We start from the raw sequence: 17,468 nt of genomic DNA, 5'->3' as shown, positions 1-17,468 counted from the left end.
AAGGAAACAAAGGAGTAAATCTTCATGACCTTGTATTTGGCAAAGGATTCTTGGATATCACATACACACATCGCACAAAGCATAAGCAACAAGAGAAAAAATGGATAATTTGGACTTGATCAAAATTAAAAACCATTTGTGCTTCAAAGGACACCATCACAAAAATGAAAAGACAACTCATGGAATGGGAGAAAATATTTCCAAGTCATACATCTGTTAAGAGACTGTACCCAGGAAATAAAGAATTTTTACACCTCAACAGTTTTTATTGTTGTTTACAAGTAACCTAACTTAAAAATGGGCAAAATATCTGAATAAACATTTCTCTATGAAAGATATATAAATGGACAATGATATCACTAGTTGCTACAGATATAGAAATCATAACAACGAGATACCAGTTACTTCATACCTACTAGGATGGCTAGAACCAAAAAGTGACATAAGTCTTGTTGTGGATGTGAAGAAAATTAGAACTTGCATACACTGCAGGGGGAAATATAAAATGGTGCAGCCACTTTAGAAGACAGTTTTGGAGTTCTTCAAATGATTAAACAGAGTTAATAGGACCCAGCAATGCCACTCCTAGGTATATACCCAAGAGAATTAAAAATAGGTTTCCAAAAAACTTGTACGTGAATGTTTTTTCATTTTGTTGTTGTTGTTGTTGTTGGCATGATGCAGGATCTTAGTTCCCTGACCAGGGATCGAACCCCTTGCAGTGGAAGCACGGAGTCTTAACCACTGGACCACCAGGGAAGTCCCACATGAATGTTTATAGTAGCATTATTCATAATAGCCAAAAGGTAGAAACAACCTAATTGTCCATCACTGATGAATAGATAAAACATGTGGTCTACCCATACAATGGAATATTATTCAGCCATAAAAAGGAATGAAGCACCAATACATGCTACCACATGGGTGAAACTTGAAAACATAATGCTAAGTGAAAGAAGCCAGTCACAAAACACAATATATTGTGTGACTTCACTTATATGAAATATTCAGAATAAGAAAATCTATAGAGACAGAAAATAGATTAATGGTTGCTTAAGACTTGGGGGAGAGACAGAAAGAGGAAATAGGGAGGTGATAGTTAAAGAGTATGGGGTTCCTTTCTGGGGTGATGAAAATGTTCTAAGATTGACTGTGATGATAGTTACACAACTCTTTGAACATACTAAAAACCATTGAATTGTATACTTTAAGTGGGCAATTTGTATGGTATATGAATTATATCTCAATAAAGCTGTTCAAGAAAAAAATGTTGTATGTAGTCTTGATTCTGGCTTCTTTCACTTAGCATGATGTATTTGCAACTGATCCATGATGTTGCAGGTACCAGTAGTTTGTTCTTTTTTATTTTAAATTTATCCATTCTCCCATTAAAGAACATCTTGGTTGTTTCCAGTTTGGGGAGATTACAAATAATGTCACTATAAACATTTGTATACATGTTTTTGTGTAAACATAGGTTATTATTGCACTTGGTATAATAGTTGTTTTAAAGTCCTTATCTGCTAATTTTATCATTGCTGGCATTTCTGGGTCTCCATCTATTGACTAATTTTCCTTGGTTATAGGTCAGTTTTTCTGCTGCTTTACATGTGAATGAATTGTTATTGGATTCAGGACAATAAGAATTTTACATAGTTGAGTGTTTGGACTTTGTTTTCCTCTAAAAAGTGTTGAATGTTATTTTGGCAGGCAAATAAGCTTGATCCTTTCAAGGCTTGTTTTTAAGCTGTTAGAATTCAGTTTGGAGGCCTTCACTAAAGGATTGGGGGGCTTCCCTGGTGGCGCAGTGCTTGAGAGTCCGCCTGCTGATGCAGGAGACGCGGGTTCGTGCCCCGTTTCGGGAGGATCCCACGTGCCGCGGAGCGGCTGGGCCCGTGAGCCATGGCCGCTGGGCCTGCGCGTCCGGAGCCTGTGCTCCGCAAATGGGAGAGGCCACAACAGTGAGAGGCCCGCATAACGCAAGAAAAAAAAAAAAAAAAAAGGATTGGTTTAGCCTTCATGCTAAGGTATAACCCTTCTGGAGTCTCTATTGAATGGTCCAGGTGTTCAACAAGGTCTCTCCACATAACTGATCGTTATGTGAATGTCTGTCAGTCTTGTGAGAGTTCTAAGAATCTTTTACAGTTCCTCCAATAGTTTTCTGTGTCCAACCTTGTAGAATTTCAACCCATACCTGAGAAGCTGAATATTCAACAAAAGACTCAAGGGATGCCAGTGATGATTTCTGGAGCTCTTTCTCTCTGTAGATCCCTCCCGTCTGATACTCTGTCCCCAGGTGCTTCAGCTTCCTCAAACTCCAGTCTATTTCTTCAACCCAGCAAGATGCCATGCTCTGCTTGGGTTCCCCCTTCCCACACCGGTGGTCCAGAAAGAACCCCCTGATGGAAGGTGCAGTTTTAAGGCTCATCTTGTTTTTCTTCTCTCAGGGATCACAGTTTTGCCCTTCCTATTACCTAATGTCTGAAAACAGTTGCTTCATATATTTTACCCAGTTTCCTAATTTTTTATAACAGGAGAGCAAGTCTGTTACATTATTCCTTCATGAATAAAAGTGGAATTTAATCATTCTATAGGATTTTTGCTCTCTTGTGGGATTTTTAACATTCTCTCTTACATGAATGAATGTAAGGTTTAATGGACTGAGGATGAGCTTTGGAGCCAAAGAGACCTAGGTTCTCTGATACTGACTCTGGTGCTTTCTAGTTGGGCAACCTTGGATATGCTACTTAATGTCTATGAACTTCTGTTCCTTCAGCTATAAAATGTTATGCAAAGTTGTTGGGATCAATTGAAGCCATGTGTATATAAAGCCCTTTGTAGGCACTTAATAAATGCTGATTATTATTATTATTTATATAACAGCTACTTGTTCCATTTCTCCTGAGTGATTCTGAATCAGGGATTTGACGTGTTTATCTTTGTGTCTACTACTTTTGTACAGTGAGTCAAGCATGATAGGCTTCAATATAAATTTGCTAACTGAATAAATGTTGATAACTTATGTTTGATTAGAATATTTTAGAATATTATTTTAAACTTTCTTCACAATGAGCTAAGTGTAGACTTGTTTTAATGTCAGACCAGTGCCATTAGCTATAAGGTTTCTGTTTGTTCTGAATTTGGTTATCAAAGCAGGAGGAGCCCTCCATCATACAGGAAGAAGCAAATTTGAGGTGGTGGCTCCATAGAGGATATATATATACTTCAGTTTCTAGCTCCTCTTTATCACTGTCTGAAGGACTGATCTTCTGAAGTCTTAAATCTCAATTTTGAGATCCTAATATAAATACCAAAAGAATTACTCTCCTTACAATGCCTGAGTTTGTTACAAACCAGAATCTCATCTGTTTACCAACAGGCAATGTAACTTCAAATGGAAAACTAGCAGCACATATAACAAGTATTAGAAAAATTGGCCAACTGTATACAGTTCTATATAATTAAGTAACATTATCATTACATTTTTTCCAATATGTAATTGACTAAATCTCAATAAACTATTTTTTAAAAAACTCTAAATAGAGCCTAATATTACACTGGTTTTAGTATAATGATAACATTGTACTATTTCAGATTATTACAGACATTTTTTTTTAAACCAAAAAGAACATTCTCAGTCTTACTCCTTTTTTAAAAAAACAAAACTTACTTCTTTTAATGCTAGGGTTTAATAATAGTAACATCCAAAGTGTTATTACCTAAGATTACTCACTATGCTTTTCTTCTGTTGTAATATATATATATCAATATACTCTTTTTTTCTTTATTTAAATGAAACATACACAGATCATCAGAGTGGCTCTTCCCACTCACAAAAGAAGGAGATAATTCTCTGGTATGTTATAGAGTGATTCATTTGAAAAAAGAGATGACTTATATGACTGATGGAAAAGTCAACCAACTTTCATTCCTCTTTTCATGGTTAACAGAGGATAACAATTATATTCTGTAATGCAGAACAGAAAAATTAATTGAAAAAATTTCCTATTTGACAAAAAGAAACTTTGTGAAAAGGACTATAGCCCCATGACAGAGAGAGAATGATGTGTGGTTTTTAAGTCTGAATATTTTCTGTAGATAATGTGCCTCTTCCAACGTTTTCAATAATCAACTCTATTTCCAAGAATCTAAGATATTCTTGCCAACACTACATTGTATCAAACAAGGCATATATGCTTCAAGAGATGTAATACTGTGAAAATCATCAGACTATACCTCAAAAATACGAAACTTCAGTTCAGAGTTTAGTGGGAGAAAATAGATTCTGAATGAAAAGGCTCTTGTTTTAATCCACTGACTAGAATACAAAGAAATTCTAAGGAATTACAGAAAATATCTTTCTAGTCCACACTTAAATGGTACCATTTACTTTGGCACCAATGTACTTTACATTCTAATTTCTCAAAAACAAATCATTTACACTTTAATCAAATGTGTTAGCACAAAAGGTAAGAAATGGCCTCCACACAGGGAAAAAACTGGCCTTCACACAGGGAAAAAAAGGCATATATTGTTATAATATATGTATTATTTTGTGGACTTCATCAAAAAGAAAAAGCAACCCTTTCTGAGGGTATAAAAACTCATAAAAAGCTCAGAAAATTAGAAAATTACGGCCTGTGGATCCCCACTTAAAAATTGATAAAAATACGAATTCCCAAAGAGCTATAATGTCTTAATAAACTAGGACCATCAGTCTCTACAATAGACATGTGCAACATTAGCTCTCCATCTTTTTATAGCTGTCTGGATGCATCAGTAATTACTAGTCCTTTAAGGAGCCTGGGTTAAGTACCTCTATTAGAAAGAAGTACTTTTCCCTCAGCATTTAAACTTAGCATAAAATTTAAATAAGATTCTACAACCAATTCCAGAACATGTGGTTATTGTCACCACATAGGTGAGTTCCTTAAAGAAGCCTATCCAGGGCTTCCCTGGTGGCGCAGTGGTTGAGAGTCCGCCTGCTGATGCAGGGGACACAGGTTTGTGCCCCGGTCCGGGAAGATCCCACATGCCGCGGAGCAGCTGGGCCCGTGAGCCATGGCCGCTGAGCCTGTGCGTCCGGAGCCTGTGCTCCGCAACGGGAGAGGCCACAGCAGTGAGAGGCCCGTGTACCGCAAAAAGGAAAAAAAGAAAAAAAATAAAGAGTTCTTATCATCTAAGAAATTTTAAATTTCAAGTTTATCTCCTTTAATCATTTCTGAATCCATTGCCAAACTATGATCTCAGTTTTACATTGTTCTTCAGATCTTAAGGATCACACCAGAAAATGAAGAGTACAAATATTGAATAATTTCAACTACTGGTAGAAATCTTTTATATTTGTCTTTCTGTGACTGAGATAAGAAATAACCTGAAAAAGAAAATTGTATAAAAATATTTTTTTCAATCTTACAATAACCTCACAAGATGATTATGTTAAATTACTTCTTTAACTATGGCTCACTGGTGAAAAAGCAGTATAAGCTGTTTTGATCAAGATTTTGTAAACTTTATATTTTAATAGAAAAATTTTATGATTTAAAAAAGCTTTTAAAAATCTTTGAGTTAAAGTTTATGAAAAGTAGAGATTTCAGCAAAGCCAGGTGGGATACAGGAAAATATGTGGAAGGTTAAGAATTGGAATTCCAAATCATAGAGACAGAAGTTCTGATGCTACCACACTGTACTTTCCAACTTGCCTGGAACGTCCTCTGCCTTAATCTCTGCCAATCAAACTGATGTATCCATAAAATCAACTCAATGAAACCTTCCCACACAGTGCCAGTTTACCTTTATTTCTGTATCCTAAGAGCACAGGCTTTGGAGTCCAACTGCCTTGATTTGAATTCTGGCCCTGCTACTTATTCACTGTATCTGTAGCCTTGGGCTAATTTCTCTAAGTTTCAGTTTTCTCCTTTGTAAAATCAGGATAATAATAGAATCTACCTCATAAAATAGCTGGGTAGATTTAAAGTGATAATACATGTGAAGCCCTGAGTATCATGCTCAGTATTGTTAGTTAATATTATTTCTATTATTCATATACTCTCCAATATTATTTTTCTTTATATCATGTAGATATTGTCTCTTCAGCTAGAGTTCTCAAAGGTAGAAACTATATTTTATATGTCTTAATTTTCCTCACAGTGCTTAGTAGGGCATTATTCTCTTAATAGGAATTCAAAATATAACCCAGGGAATCTTAGCATGGAAGGGACCTCAGAGGTCAGTCTAGTTCAACCTTCCCCCTAAATCATGATTTTCTCTTGCAACGCCCTAGAGACAATAATCTATACTCTATCTTGAACATAGTATATACCTGTACTTGAACACAGCTGTCGACAAAGCGTTCACCCTTCTCAAGACAGTCAGTTTTATCAAGTAGTTGTCTTTTTTAGAAAATCCATCCTGAGGAGGTAGAAAAGCTGGAAGCTTCTGGAAAATGATAATACTCATTTGAGAGCTATACAAATTTTCAGGCTCTGTAAATTTCACTCCTGATACTATACCCTTAGAAAATAAGGGAAAATTCTGCCATACATACAAAGGTATTTATTACAACACCATTTATAGTAGTAAAATCAGGAATTAACTTAAATATTTAATATAGGAAAACGGTATAATACCTAAATGGAAAAAAAATTTCATTAAAATTAAAAATATGAAGAGTAAGGTAGGACATAGTTATAAAATTAATATTAAGTATAAAATTATCAATAAAACAGATTTATATTTATACCATGACTAACATCATGTATAAATATGTATATCTGTGGAAAAAGACTAGATGGGATGGAAAATATAAAAATGAAAACAGGGACTTCCCTGGCAGTCCAGCAGTTAAGACTCTATGCTTCCACTGAAGGGGGCACAGATTTGATCCCTGGTTGGAGAACTAAGATCCCACATGCCGTGGTGTGGCCAAAAAAAAAAAAAAAAGGCAAGAAAACAGTACTGATGGGATGGGATGGTAGGACAGCTGGAAGATTTGCACTGCTTTTTAAATTACTTTAATATCATTATGATATTGCTTTAAAAATTTTTTTAAGAGAAAGTTCTTCCTTCTCTTGAGCCAAAATCAACCTCTGCACACCTCACCCAGCCAACGTCATTTTCATTTTCTGGCTCTCATTCTGACCTTTGAAATTACACAAAATAAATCAACTTGAAATATTTGAAAATGATCATCATAGTTTTAGTACCCTCACTCTCTGGCACTCTGGAAGACAAATTAGAGGGGCAATGCTGACATCAGGGAGACACAGTTAGGAGGCTCAGCTGTCCTTCACCAAGAAAGCAATGATGACAGCCTGAATCAGTACAATGGCAATAGGGCCAGACTGGAGAAGTATTTCAGATACAAAACAGACGGAAATGGCAACCAAAAGGCTGTGAAAAGTGAGAAGAAAATAGGAGTTGAACACATTCCTGATCAGGCTGCTTGGTAAAGTTTTAATGAAATACAAAGATAAGGAACCTGGGAGGAAGAAGAGCATGTTTGGTAAGAAGTTGAAATTCCATTTGATACTGAATTCGAGGTACTCGTAGAATATATATGTCTATATATTGATGGAGAGATCAGTTTGGAATAAGGGAGACAAAGAAGAAATAGAAGGCAAAGATAAAAACAAAACATGAGCAAAATAGAAAAACAAAGCAACAGAAGAGATCAGCACAACTAAAAGATGACTTTGAGGGCTCTCCTGGTGGCGCAGTGGTTGCGAGTCCGCCTGCCGATGCAGGGTACACGGGTTCTTGCCCCGGTATGGGAGGACCCCACACGCCGCGGAGCGGCTGGGCCCGTGAGCCATGGCCACTGGGCCTGCGCATCTGGAGCCTGTGCTCCGCAGCAGGAGAGGCCACAACAGTGAGAGGCCCGCGTACCACAAAGAAAAAAAAAAAAAAGATGACTTTGAAAAGAGTAATAAAAAATACTGATTTGGGGCCAATCTAACCAAGAAAAACGAATGGGGCACAAATAAATACCAGATATAAAAACAGGGAAATAACTACAGAAGCAGAAGCAATTTTTAACATTATGAGACCTCCATGAATAACGTCATACCAAAATACATAAATACTTGAAGATAGTGTAGAGAAAGGTCAGTTATTTATATTTTTGGTATGATGTTATTCATGGAGGTATCTTATAATTTTAAAAATCACGTCTGTTTCTGCAGCTATTTCTCCTTATTAGAGAAAAACATAGAGTACATCTCTGTAAACTTTAGAGTGGATAAAATTTTTTAAATAAAAACTGCTGAAGATAGCCGAAAAGATTGATAAGTTGAACTATATTAAAATTAATATTCTGTTCATCACAATACACCGTTAAGAGAGTAAAAAGGCAAGTTAGAAAGTTGAAGAGATATTCACAATACATGTATCTGACAAAGGACTTATATGTGGAATATATATTCAGAACTCCTACAAATCCATAAGAATGAAAGACAAACCCAATAGAACCCAATAGAAAAATGACAAATGACTTGAAAAGACATTTCACGAAAGAGGACATCCAACATGGGCAATAAACATGTGAAAAGGTGCTCATCTTCATTAGTCATCAGGAAACTACAAATTAAAACCACAATGACCTACCACTACACACCCACCAGAATGGCTAAAATTAAAAAGATGGAAAATGCCAACAGTTGGTGAGGATGTGGAGCAACCAAAACTTGCTGATGGAAGTGTAAATTGGCACAAGCACTTTGGAAATTGTTTTGTAGTATCTATTGAAGCTAAATGTACTCATATCCTGTGACCCAGCAATTCTACTCCTAGTAAATCTATTCCCTCCAGAAATGTGTATATATTTCACTAAAAAACATGTTCAGAATGTTCAAAGCAGTGAAAAAATGTTTCATACTCCATGATTCCACATCTATAAAATAAAAAACAAGAGAAACTAATCTATGCTAATAGAAGCCAGGATAGAGATACTCCTGTTGAGTAGAACAGTGACTGCAAAGTAAGACTGACTTTTCTCAAGGTGCTGGTAGTATTTTGTTTCTTGATCTGGGTGCTGATTTCACATGTGTATTCATTAGGGCTGGAATGGGGTGAGGCAAACAAGATACCTAGGAAGTAATATTTAAGGTGGTACTCACTCTTACCTTGTTTGCCTCACTCTCATCCCAGCCCTGGTGTTCAGTTTGTGAATATTTATTGAGCTGTATCATTATGATATATGTATTTTTATACTTGGATATATGTATTTTATTATACTTGGATTTTAAAATGTAAAAGGGGTCTGGTCTACCTTACCCCACAAATAAAAATAAACTCCAAGTGGAATAAAAATGTTAAAAGAAAAACCTTAAAATTTTTATAACAAAATAGAGGAGAATATTAAAAATGAACTCAGATAAGGAAGAATTTCTTAATATCCAAAAGCACATATTAGAGGAAAAGAGTTGACTACATTAAAATTAAGAACTTCTCTTTAGCAAAAAACATCTTAAAGAAAGTGAAGAGACAAGCCACAAACCTGAAAAAAAATTGCAACATAAATAATGAAAAATAATTACTATTCAGAACATATTTTTAAATCAATGAGGAAAAGATAAATAATCCAATAGAAAAATGCATGAAAGACTTGAACAGTTACTTTATACATAAGAAAACCAGAACAGCCAATATACATGAAAAGATGCTTAAACTCATTAATAATCAGGGAAATGCAAATCAAAATCAAATCATGAAGCATTACCATTTACATCCAGGAGTTAGGCAGAAAACATAAACTTGGGTAAAATTAAGTATTGACAAGGGGACTTCCCTGGTGGCGCAGTGGTTAAGAATCTGCCTGCCAATGCAGGGGACATGGGTTCGAGCCCTGGTCCGCGAAGATCCCACATGCTGCAGAGCAACTAATCCCATGCGCCACAACTACTAAGCCTGCGCTGTAGAGCTCGCAAGCCACAACTACTGAACCCGCGTGTCTATAGCCTGTGCTCCACAGCAAGAGAAGCCACCGCAATGAGAAGCCCGCGCACCAGCAAAGAGTAGCCCTGCTCGCTGCAACTAGAGAAAGCCCGCGCGGAGCAACGAAGACCCACTGCGGCCATAAATAAATAAATAAATAAATAAATAAAATTTAAAGTATTACTTAAAAAAAAAAGTATTGACAATAATGTACAGCACTCCCTCCACTTTTGGTGGAGCATAAATTGGTACAACCATTTTAGAGAACAGTTTTTCATTACCTAATAAAGTTGAAAATGTGCAAGCCCTAGAACTCTTTGGTATATTCCCTGGAGACACTCTTGCATATGTGTACGAGGAGGTGTATACATGAATGTTTATAACAATTGCAGAGGAAGAAAGAATGTCTGTCAAGAGTAATCTACAGCAGTGAAAATGAATGCACTCTGACTTAGGTTTATCCATAACACTTTTCTACCCCAGTAATCAAGAACTTACTTATACTTGCAGTGAGTATGAATAAACAGCTATAATATTTTAAAACATGTTTAATATGCTCTTATAAGTTATAGAAAATCTAAAATTTCCTAAATTCATGGGTACCTTTTATAAAAAGAAGTATATTAGAAAGTCTTTTTCTCCTAGCCATGGACCACTTCATCTAACAGAGTATATTTCCTTCTTGAAGACAGTGCTTTTTTAGAATAAAGACTTGAGGTTAGGGGCTAGTTTTGTTTCAGTTTTTACACCCGGCACACTCCATTGGATCCTGTTACTATGATATGACCTGTGTATGAACTGAAAAATGTCAACTGGGTTTAACTGAAGCAATGGAGGGTCGCTACAGCTTTGCCTTACGTGATTGTTGCATTCCTCTTCCTCTTCATCACAGTCTAGACCCTGATGGGCGATCTCTGTAGTGCTGCTCTCCTGAAAAACTCTGTTCTCCAAATCAGACACTCTGGTGGCCTCAGTTGTGACTTTTAATTTCATGCTATGAAAGCCAGTGGAGACCAATCCCGCTTGCAGGTTTACAGGCTCCCCATCAAACAGCAGGAAGTGTGAGTTTACCCCTTCTTTAAAACCAGGGGGATGGTAATTATGTGGGGTCACTGCAAAATGAAAAGGGCAGAAAACCAAGAAAACTGTTGAGTTTCAGGAGAACAAGTCAGCATAATCTTTCATGTGTAACAACAGACATCTCTTTCAAATGCTTGCCAAAATCCTTCTATTTATCCAAAATATTTACTTCAGCGCTGAAGAAGGAATTTGACTAGAGGTCTCCACCTACCTGCGTTATAGTAGTGGAGTTTCATAGTAATTATAACATCGTTAGGAAGGGGTCCAAGGTTCTGCATCAGTATGTACAATTTACGCATCAGTAGAACACTGGCTTTCTTAACATCTTCACTGTTTGTCCCACTTTCGAAGGTTGTGCTACTGCTATAACCACGTAGAAAAACAGCATACTTTTCAATCACATATAATACTGAAAATCTATTTTAAAAAGAACAAAACTTTTTACTATATGATCAGATAAATATAAACTCAGGACACTCTTGAGACTATTTTAGAATGTAAATTAGAGGAGTTATTGTACTTTTTGCAATGTATATATAAAGGATTTCTTAAGCAGCAAGTTCCCTTTAAGACATTTTCAATGTGACCTGATTTTTTTAAAATCTGATTTACAAATAACTGCATACTATAATAGTGAGAACAATGGACTTGACATTTAATATTGGCTCTGCTGCTAACTGGCTGAATGGCCGCGGTCAAGTCACTTAGACACTCTATGTCAGTTAGCTCCTCTGTGAGATAAGCTTACACACATTTCTCTACCTCTCCAAGTTAAATCAATCATCAGCTCTAGGCCTTTGTACCATCTGGTTATCTCTCAGAGGCATCCCCTTCTCACTCTTACATGGATTATGACAATGACTGACTATTCTTCCTGCTTTTCTTCTTGCCCACACTGCAAAACATTCTCCACACTACTACCAAAATAATATCCTAATAGGAAAATCCACTCATGTCATTCTCTTGCTTAAGTTTCTTCTATTATATCCATCACCTTTCAATCAAATTTGAGAACAGTGTGTGTACAATGCCTTTCACAACCAACCACACACTCACCTCCACCTTCATCTGCAACTGCTACCCAGTTCCTTCTTACTCCTGTGCATTTGTATGTGCTGTTCACTTTGCTTGTACTGTGCTTTTCCCACTTCTTTTCCTGACTCTACCGAATTTATCCTTTAATACCTATCTCATGTGTCATCTCTTCAGGGAAGTCTTCCCTGGTAATCCCTATACCTCACCCCTGTTTGTAACTGTATGTCCCCTCTAGACGATGAATGGCTATATTTTTCATCTCCACTGTACTAAGTTTAGTGCCCAACTATATTAAGTACTCAATAAACATTTGTTGTATTAATGAATGAATGGACAAGTTGGACTAAATTACCTTCCAACTCTAAACATTTTTTATTTCTCTCCAAAATTTTTTCCCCAATTAATCTCACATTTGAGTAGTTTCCAAGGACTATGACTGCAATATATTTTTACAATGCCTTTCTCAATACTGAAAAATAATCCTTAGTAATTGAACTACTAGAGATAGCGTGAATTCATAAAACAAACATTAAGGAATCACATTTGCTCCTTTTTCAGTTTTGAAAAACTTAAAGTTTTGTCTACCAGGATTTAACCAACTTGAAATAGGTAATGAGAGGGAGGGGCTATTGCCATGTAGCACATGGGATCCTTCAGTATACACCATATTCCTAAAATCATACTCATGTAAAATCATTTTCAAGACTCCCTTGTACTCTTTTAAAAGGAAAATTTTCTTTACTATAGAAGAGGTGATAAGGTAATTTTGTATGAACAATCACTTGAACAAATGCCCACCTTTGGTCACGTATGCATTACCTTCTCTTCCCCTTAGTAAAAGATTTGGCCATTTCCTCTTTTTTCTTTTTTAGAATATTTATTTATTTATTTGGCTGTGCCGGGCCTTAGTTGCAGGACGCGGGATCTTCGTTGTGGCGTGAGAGAACTTTTAGTTGCGGCATGTGGGATCTAGTTCCCTGACCAGGGATCGAACCCGGTCCCCCTGCATTGGGAGCACGGAGTCTTAACCACTGGACCAGCAGGGAAGTCCCAGATTCGGCCATTTCTGTTTTACTGTTCACCTCTAGACATATGTACCTTCGTAACAAAAGAGATTAATCTGCTTGTCAGTTGTACAGAGAGTAAAAGGCAGCTGTTTTATGTGAGAGAATATGTGTGAAAAGTGCTGAACAATCTGTAAAGTGTTATACAGATGTTAGCTAAGGATGGTTAGTACCTTAATTCTTGTTCCTAGAACCTACTTCCACTTCACATCCTAATGCTGTCTGTAAATTTTACAAATGAGAAGATAATTAAGGGTGTGAATCTTGGAGAGAAATCATTAAACTTGTAATAATAAATGATGAGACAGAGCTAATAGTATGGAAAATTGAGAATCAGGCCACATTTCTCTTCAGTGTTATTCCTTTCAGAGAAACTCATCCCCCTGAGGTGCAGCTTTCTACCACCCAAGGCTTTTCTCCATCATCCACCCTCCCCACTTCTGTTCCGTCTCATCAGCAATACTTAGCTCTATCTGAATCCAAAAGCTACTGGGAGGGGAATAAATGTTGCTCCTCAACAAAACATCTCCATCTTTACTAAGGACCTTCTGAAGTAAATGTCCTTGTCCTTGCTATTTAACCCATTAGTATATCTAAAACTTGGAATTTCAGACTTGATGGGAAAATGCAGTGCTTTCCAGTCTTTTCCATACAGGGACATATAGATAATTATATTTGTATGACATACTGGGGTAAACAGATGAGAATATTTGTGTCTATAGGTAAATAGTGTAGGGGTTTCATCTACCCCAGTCCTGATCTGGCTATATTGAGGGTAGAAAGGGTTAATATCTTGGCATAGCAATTGAGAAACTTTGAATTAGTGGCTAGATAGAGCCTCATGGAGTTCTTCAATCAACACCACATAGACAGCCTCATTAATATAATTTCTACTGCTGTGCCACCCACCAACCACCATTGCCTCCAAAGACCACCACCATCCCCACCACTAGGTACAATTTACTGTGTGTTTATTATGTGCCAGGCATGGGTAAAGCTTTGTATATGCATTATAATTTAATAATCTCAGCAACCATATGAAGTAGATATTATTAATTCCACTCTGCAAATGAGAATACTAATATTTAGGGAGGTTTATTATTCTGTCCAAAGTTAAATGACCAGTAATAGTCAGAGCTGGGGTTCCAAGCTAGATCTTTCTGCCTTAGGAATTAGAACTCTTAACCACTAAACTGCCTTTAGACCCTACTAATATCACCTATAGGAGAAGAAGGAAAGAAGCAAAGGAAGCCTCTTCTCCTACTGGCTTCATCTATGGATTTCAGAAATTTAAACAATTTTTACAGTCCCTTTTCATAATAGTGGTTTTTGTGGGATTGTTGGGGAAGTTACAAAGGAAGTATAAGACCTATCTCTGGCCTCAAGAAGCTTATGTTTACCTCAATCCTACATATTTCTCATGTTCATTAAACAATTAGATTCTACCTGTCAAAATCCATAGTGGCTCCTTCTTTTGTGTATTTGAATTTGAACTGGTATATCTCAGTCACTTTCTAGAAATAGCAAAGGGAATAGAGAAAGAAATTATTTTTTAAAAATCCAGAATCTTATCTGGTAAAAGGTAAGGAACACTTTCATTGTATACCTACTATACCTCCTACATACTTGTTTTATAGCATGACATTATTCAGGAGTAATATTTCCAGGTATAAAGATAACACTTTTTCTCCTCCATGCTGAAAATGAGTTAGATGGCATAATCTCTTGTTACCATCTTAAAGCTGGAGAAGCTAAAGCACAGAGTCAAGTGTCTGACCCAGCTTAGGTAAATAACAGTGGAACTAGTTAAGAAACCATTCATTCATGATAAGGATATTTATTGAATGTCTACTTTGTGTCAGGCAGTGGAGTCACTATGGTGAACATGACAGAAAAGGTCCCTGTTTTTCTGGAAAACACAGACTGGTGGGAGAAATGGTCAATACATAAGTAAACAAAATAATTTCAGGTAGTAATAAGAGCTGTGAACCATATGAAGCAGATGCTGTGACAGAGTACAGAAGGGAGAGGTGGTGATTTGGTTTGGAAGGGCCAAGGAAGCCCTCACTAAAGAGGTGATGTTTGAGCTGAGCCTCATTGATGAGAGAGGTCAGCCATGTGCAGAGCTGGGGGAGAGCGGGGCACCCCAGCAGAAGAAACATCAATGCAAAGGTTCTACCGTAGGAAAGGAAGCCTCTTCTAGGATCACAGAGGAGGCCAAATGGCTGAGCAAGAGGGAGAGTGAAGGAGATGAGGTTGTAGAGAAAGTTGTGGGGCCTTGTTAACTAAGGGGTTTGGACTTTATTCCAAGTAAACCAGAAGTCCATTGAAGGGTTTTAAGCATGGGAGTGATCTGCATTTTTTAAGATCACCTTGGCTATTTTAAGAGTGCAGAGAAGTGGGAACCATGAGAACAATTAAGAGACTCCTGAAAAAAAAAAGAGAGAGAGAACGCAAGAGGGAAGAGATATGGGGATATATGTATATGTATAGCTGATTCACTTTGTTATAAAGCAGAAACTAACACACCATTGTAAAGCAATTATACTCCAATAAAGATGTTAAAAAATAAAAAAAGAGAGAGAGAGAGAATTCTGTAGTAATTCAGGGAAGACTAGAATGGCAACAGGAAAGCTAGAAAAAATCAGAAAGGAACCAGGGTCTATGGTATCAGGTGTTTTTTTATTTTTGTTCTTTTGATCCTGCACTAAAAACTAGATACCACTGCTGTCTGCTAGCTGTAAATATGGACAAATATAAACAGATATAAATAAGCTAGAAATAAAGGACAGATTTCCTCATGAGAGATATACTCCATTTAAAATAAGGTGATTGCCTAATAGTTGAAGTTAACAGTTGACCCAGATACATGTACAGTTGACTGTTGAACAACATGGGTTTGAACCATGCAGGCCCACTTACACGCAGATTTTTTTCCCAATAGTAAATACTACAGTTGTACATGATTCATGGTTGTTGAATCTGAGAATGAGGAACCAAGGATACAGAGGAACCATGTATATGGAGGACCTACCATAAATTATACATGGATTTTCCACTGCTTGGGGGTCACCACCCCTAACCTTTTTGTTGTTCAAGGGTCAACAATAGTCTGTACACAGAGCTGGAGAAGGTGCTAAAGACAGGCAAGGGTATGAATTTAAGTCTGAACACAAAAAATACCCTTCATTCATCTATTTCAGTGTTTGTTCCTTGACAATGTGGGAATGGAATGTTAGACTGATCAGAAAAAAATCACAATGTTCTTGTTACTTTTGTCTATTCTGAGATTTGGTATCCCATGAATTATAGGTGAGCAGGTCCTAGGGAAACTGGTTCATGGTTCTTATACTCTAAAAAGACTGACTTGTAATGGAGTTATTTTTAAGAGAAAAAGATTTTTTCTAGCAAGACAGTCTACTTGAGAAATCAAACCAAGTTCAGAAGGCTGCTTTGTGAGTATAATACGAGAGATATGTGAGAATAGAGGTGCCTACAGCAACAGGTTCACTCCAGACAGGCTAGATACACAATATCCTCTCTTCTGTTGATGCGTTGATGCATTGATGCGGTATAGTTGCCCTGTCAAGTAAACAATGCCTGTTCTTCCTGACCGCCCATGTTTCTCAACCAGCTCTAGCTTTTTGATGCTCTGAGCTATCTTTTATTTTTTTAAAATGTATCAAGAGTAGATCCTTTAGTGGATGATAATTTTATTAACATTTTATTATTTGGTCCCTAGTGCAACTACTAATAAAAGAGTTATGTTTGTAATTGTTTTATAGAAGATGATAATCCTTAATAACTTCCATCCGAGTCTGATTGATCAAGGAAGGTATATTTACAGCAGGCACTAGTCTCTTCTTAACACCTCATAAAACATTCTCCTGCTTTTCAGATTAATGTGTTGCCTAATAAGTATGAGTCTTTAAACTGCTCACCAATGGTTTCTATTAATCATACTGAATGTATCCACATGGTCCAAAGCAACAGCAACATACACAGCTTTTCATTCTCCCTCCACACTCCAATCCATTAGCAAGACTTTTTAGGTCTATCTCCAAAGCACATCCCAAGTCCATCTGGTTCTCTTCACCTTCATTCTCTTCACCCTATCCAAGCCAACACCATCTCTTTCCATCTGATCTGCTTGCTTCCGAACTACTCCTCCTCCTCCAAATTCATTCTCTGTTCTACAGCCAAAAAAAGTTTTGAAAATGCAAATCAGACCATGTCACTCCTTTGTTAATGGTTTCCCATTGCCCTTAGAATAAAATCTAGAATTTACCTTGGTCCACGGGCCTTACTCATCTGTCCCCTGCCTACCTCTCTGACCTTATCTCCTGCCTCTTTCCC

The 17,468-nt window shown here is 36.9% G+C and overlaps 1 protein-coding gene across 1 annotated transcript in view; it reads right to left on the bottom strand.

Annotated features, from left to right (window-relative positions):
* Positions 1–17,468, bottom strand: part of HORMAD2 (HORMA domain containing 2) — a 60,964-nt gene that overhangs the window by 29,764 nt on the left and 13,732 nt on the right. Inside the window, exons 7-9 of the mRNA XM_007461184.1 lie at positions 14,559–14,626; positions 11,225–11,376; positions 10,792–11,045 (exon numbers count right to left, since the gene is read on the bottom strand). Coding sequence (XP_007461246.1) covers positions 10,792–11,045; positions 11,225–11,376; positions 14,559–14,626 — 474 coding nt within the window. The remainder of the gene's footprint in view (positions 1–10,791; positions 11,046–11,224; positions 11,377–14,558; positions 14,627–17,468) is intronic.

The sequence above is a fragment of the Lipotes vexillifer genome, unplaced genomic scaffold, assembly GCF_000442215.2.
Source record: "Lipotes vexillifer unplaced genomic scaffold, Lipotes_vexillifer_v1.1 scaffold691, whole genome shotgun sequence".
NCBI classification, from domain to species: Eukaryota; Metazoa; Chordata; class Mammalia; order Artiodactyla; family Lipotidae; genus Lipotes; species Lipotes vexillifer.
The sequence above is the reverse complement of the archived record's forward strand: the minus strand, read 5'-3'. Positions and strand labels throughout refer to the sequence as shown.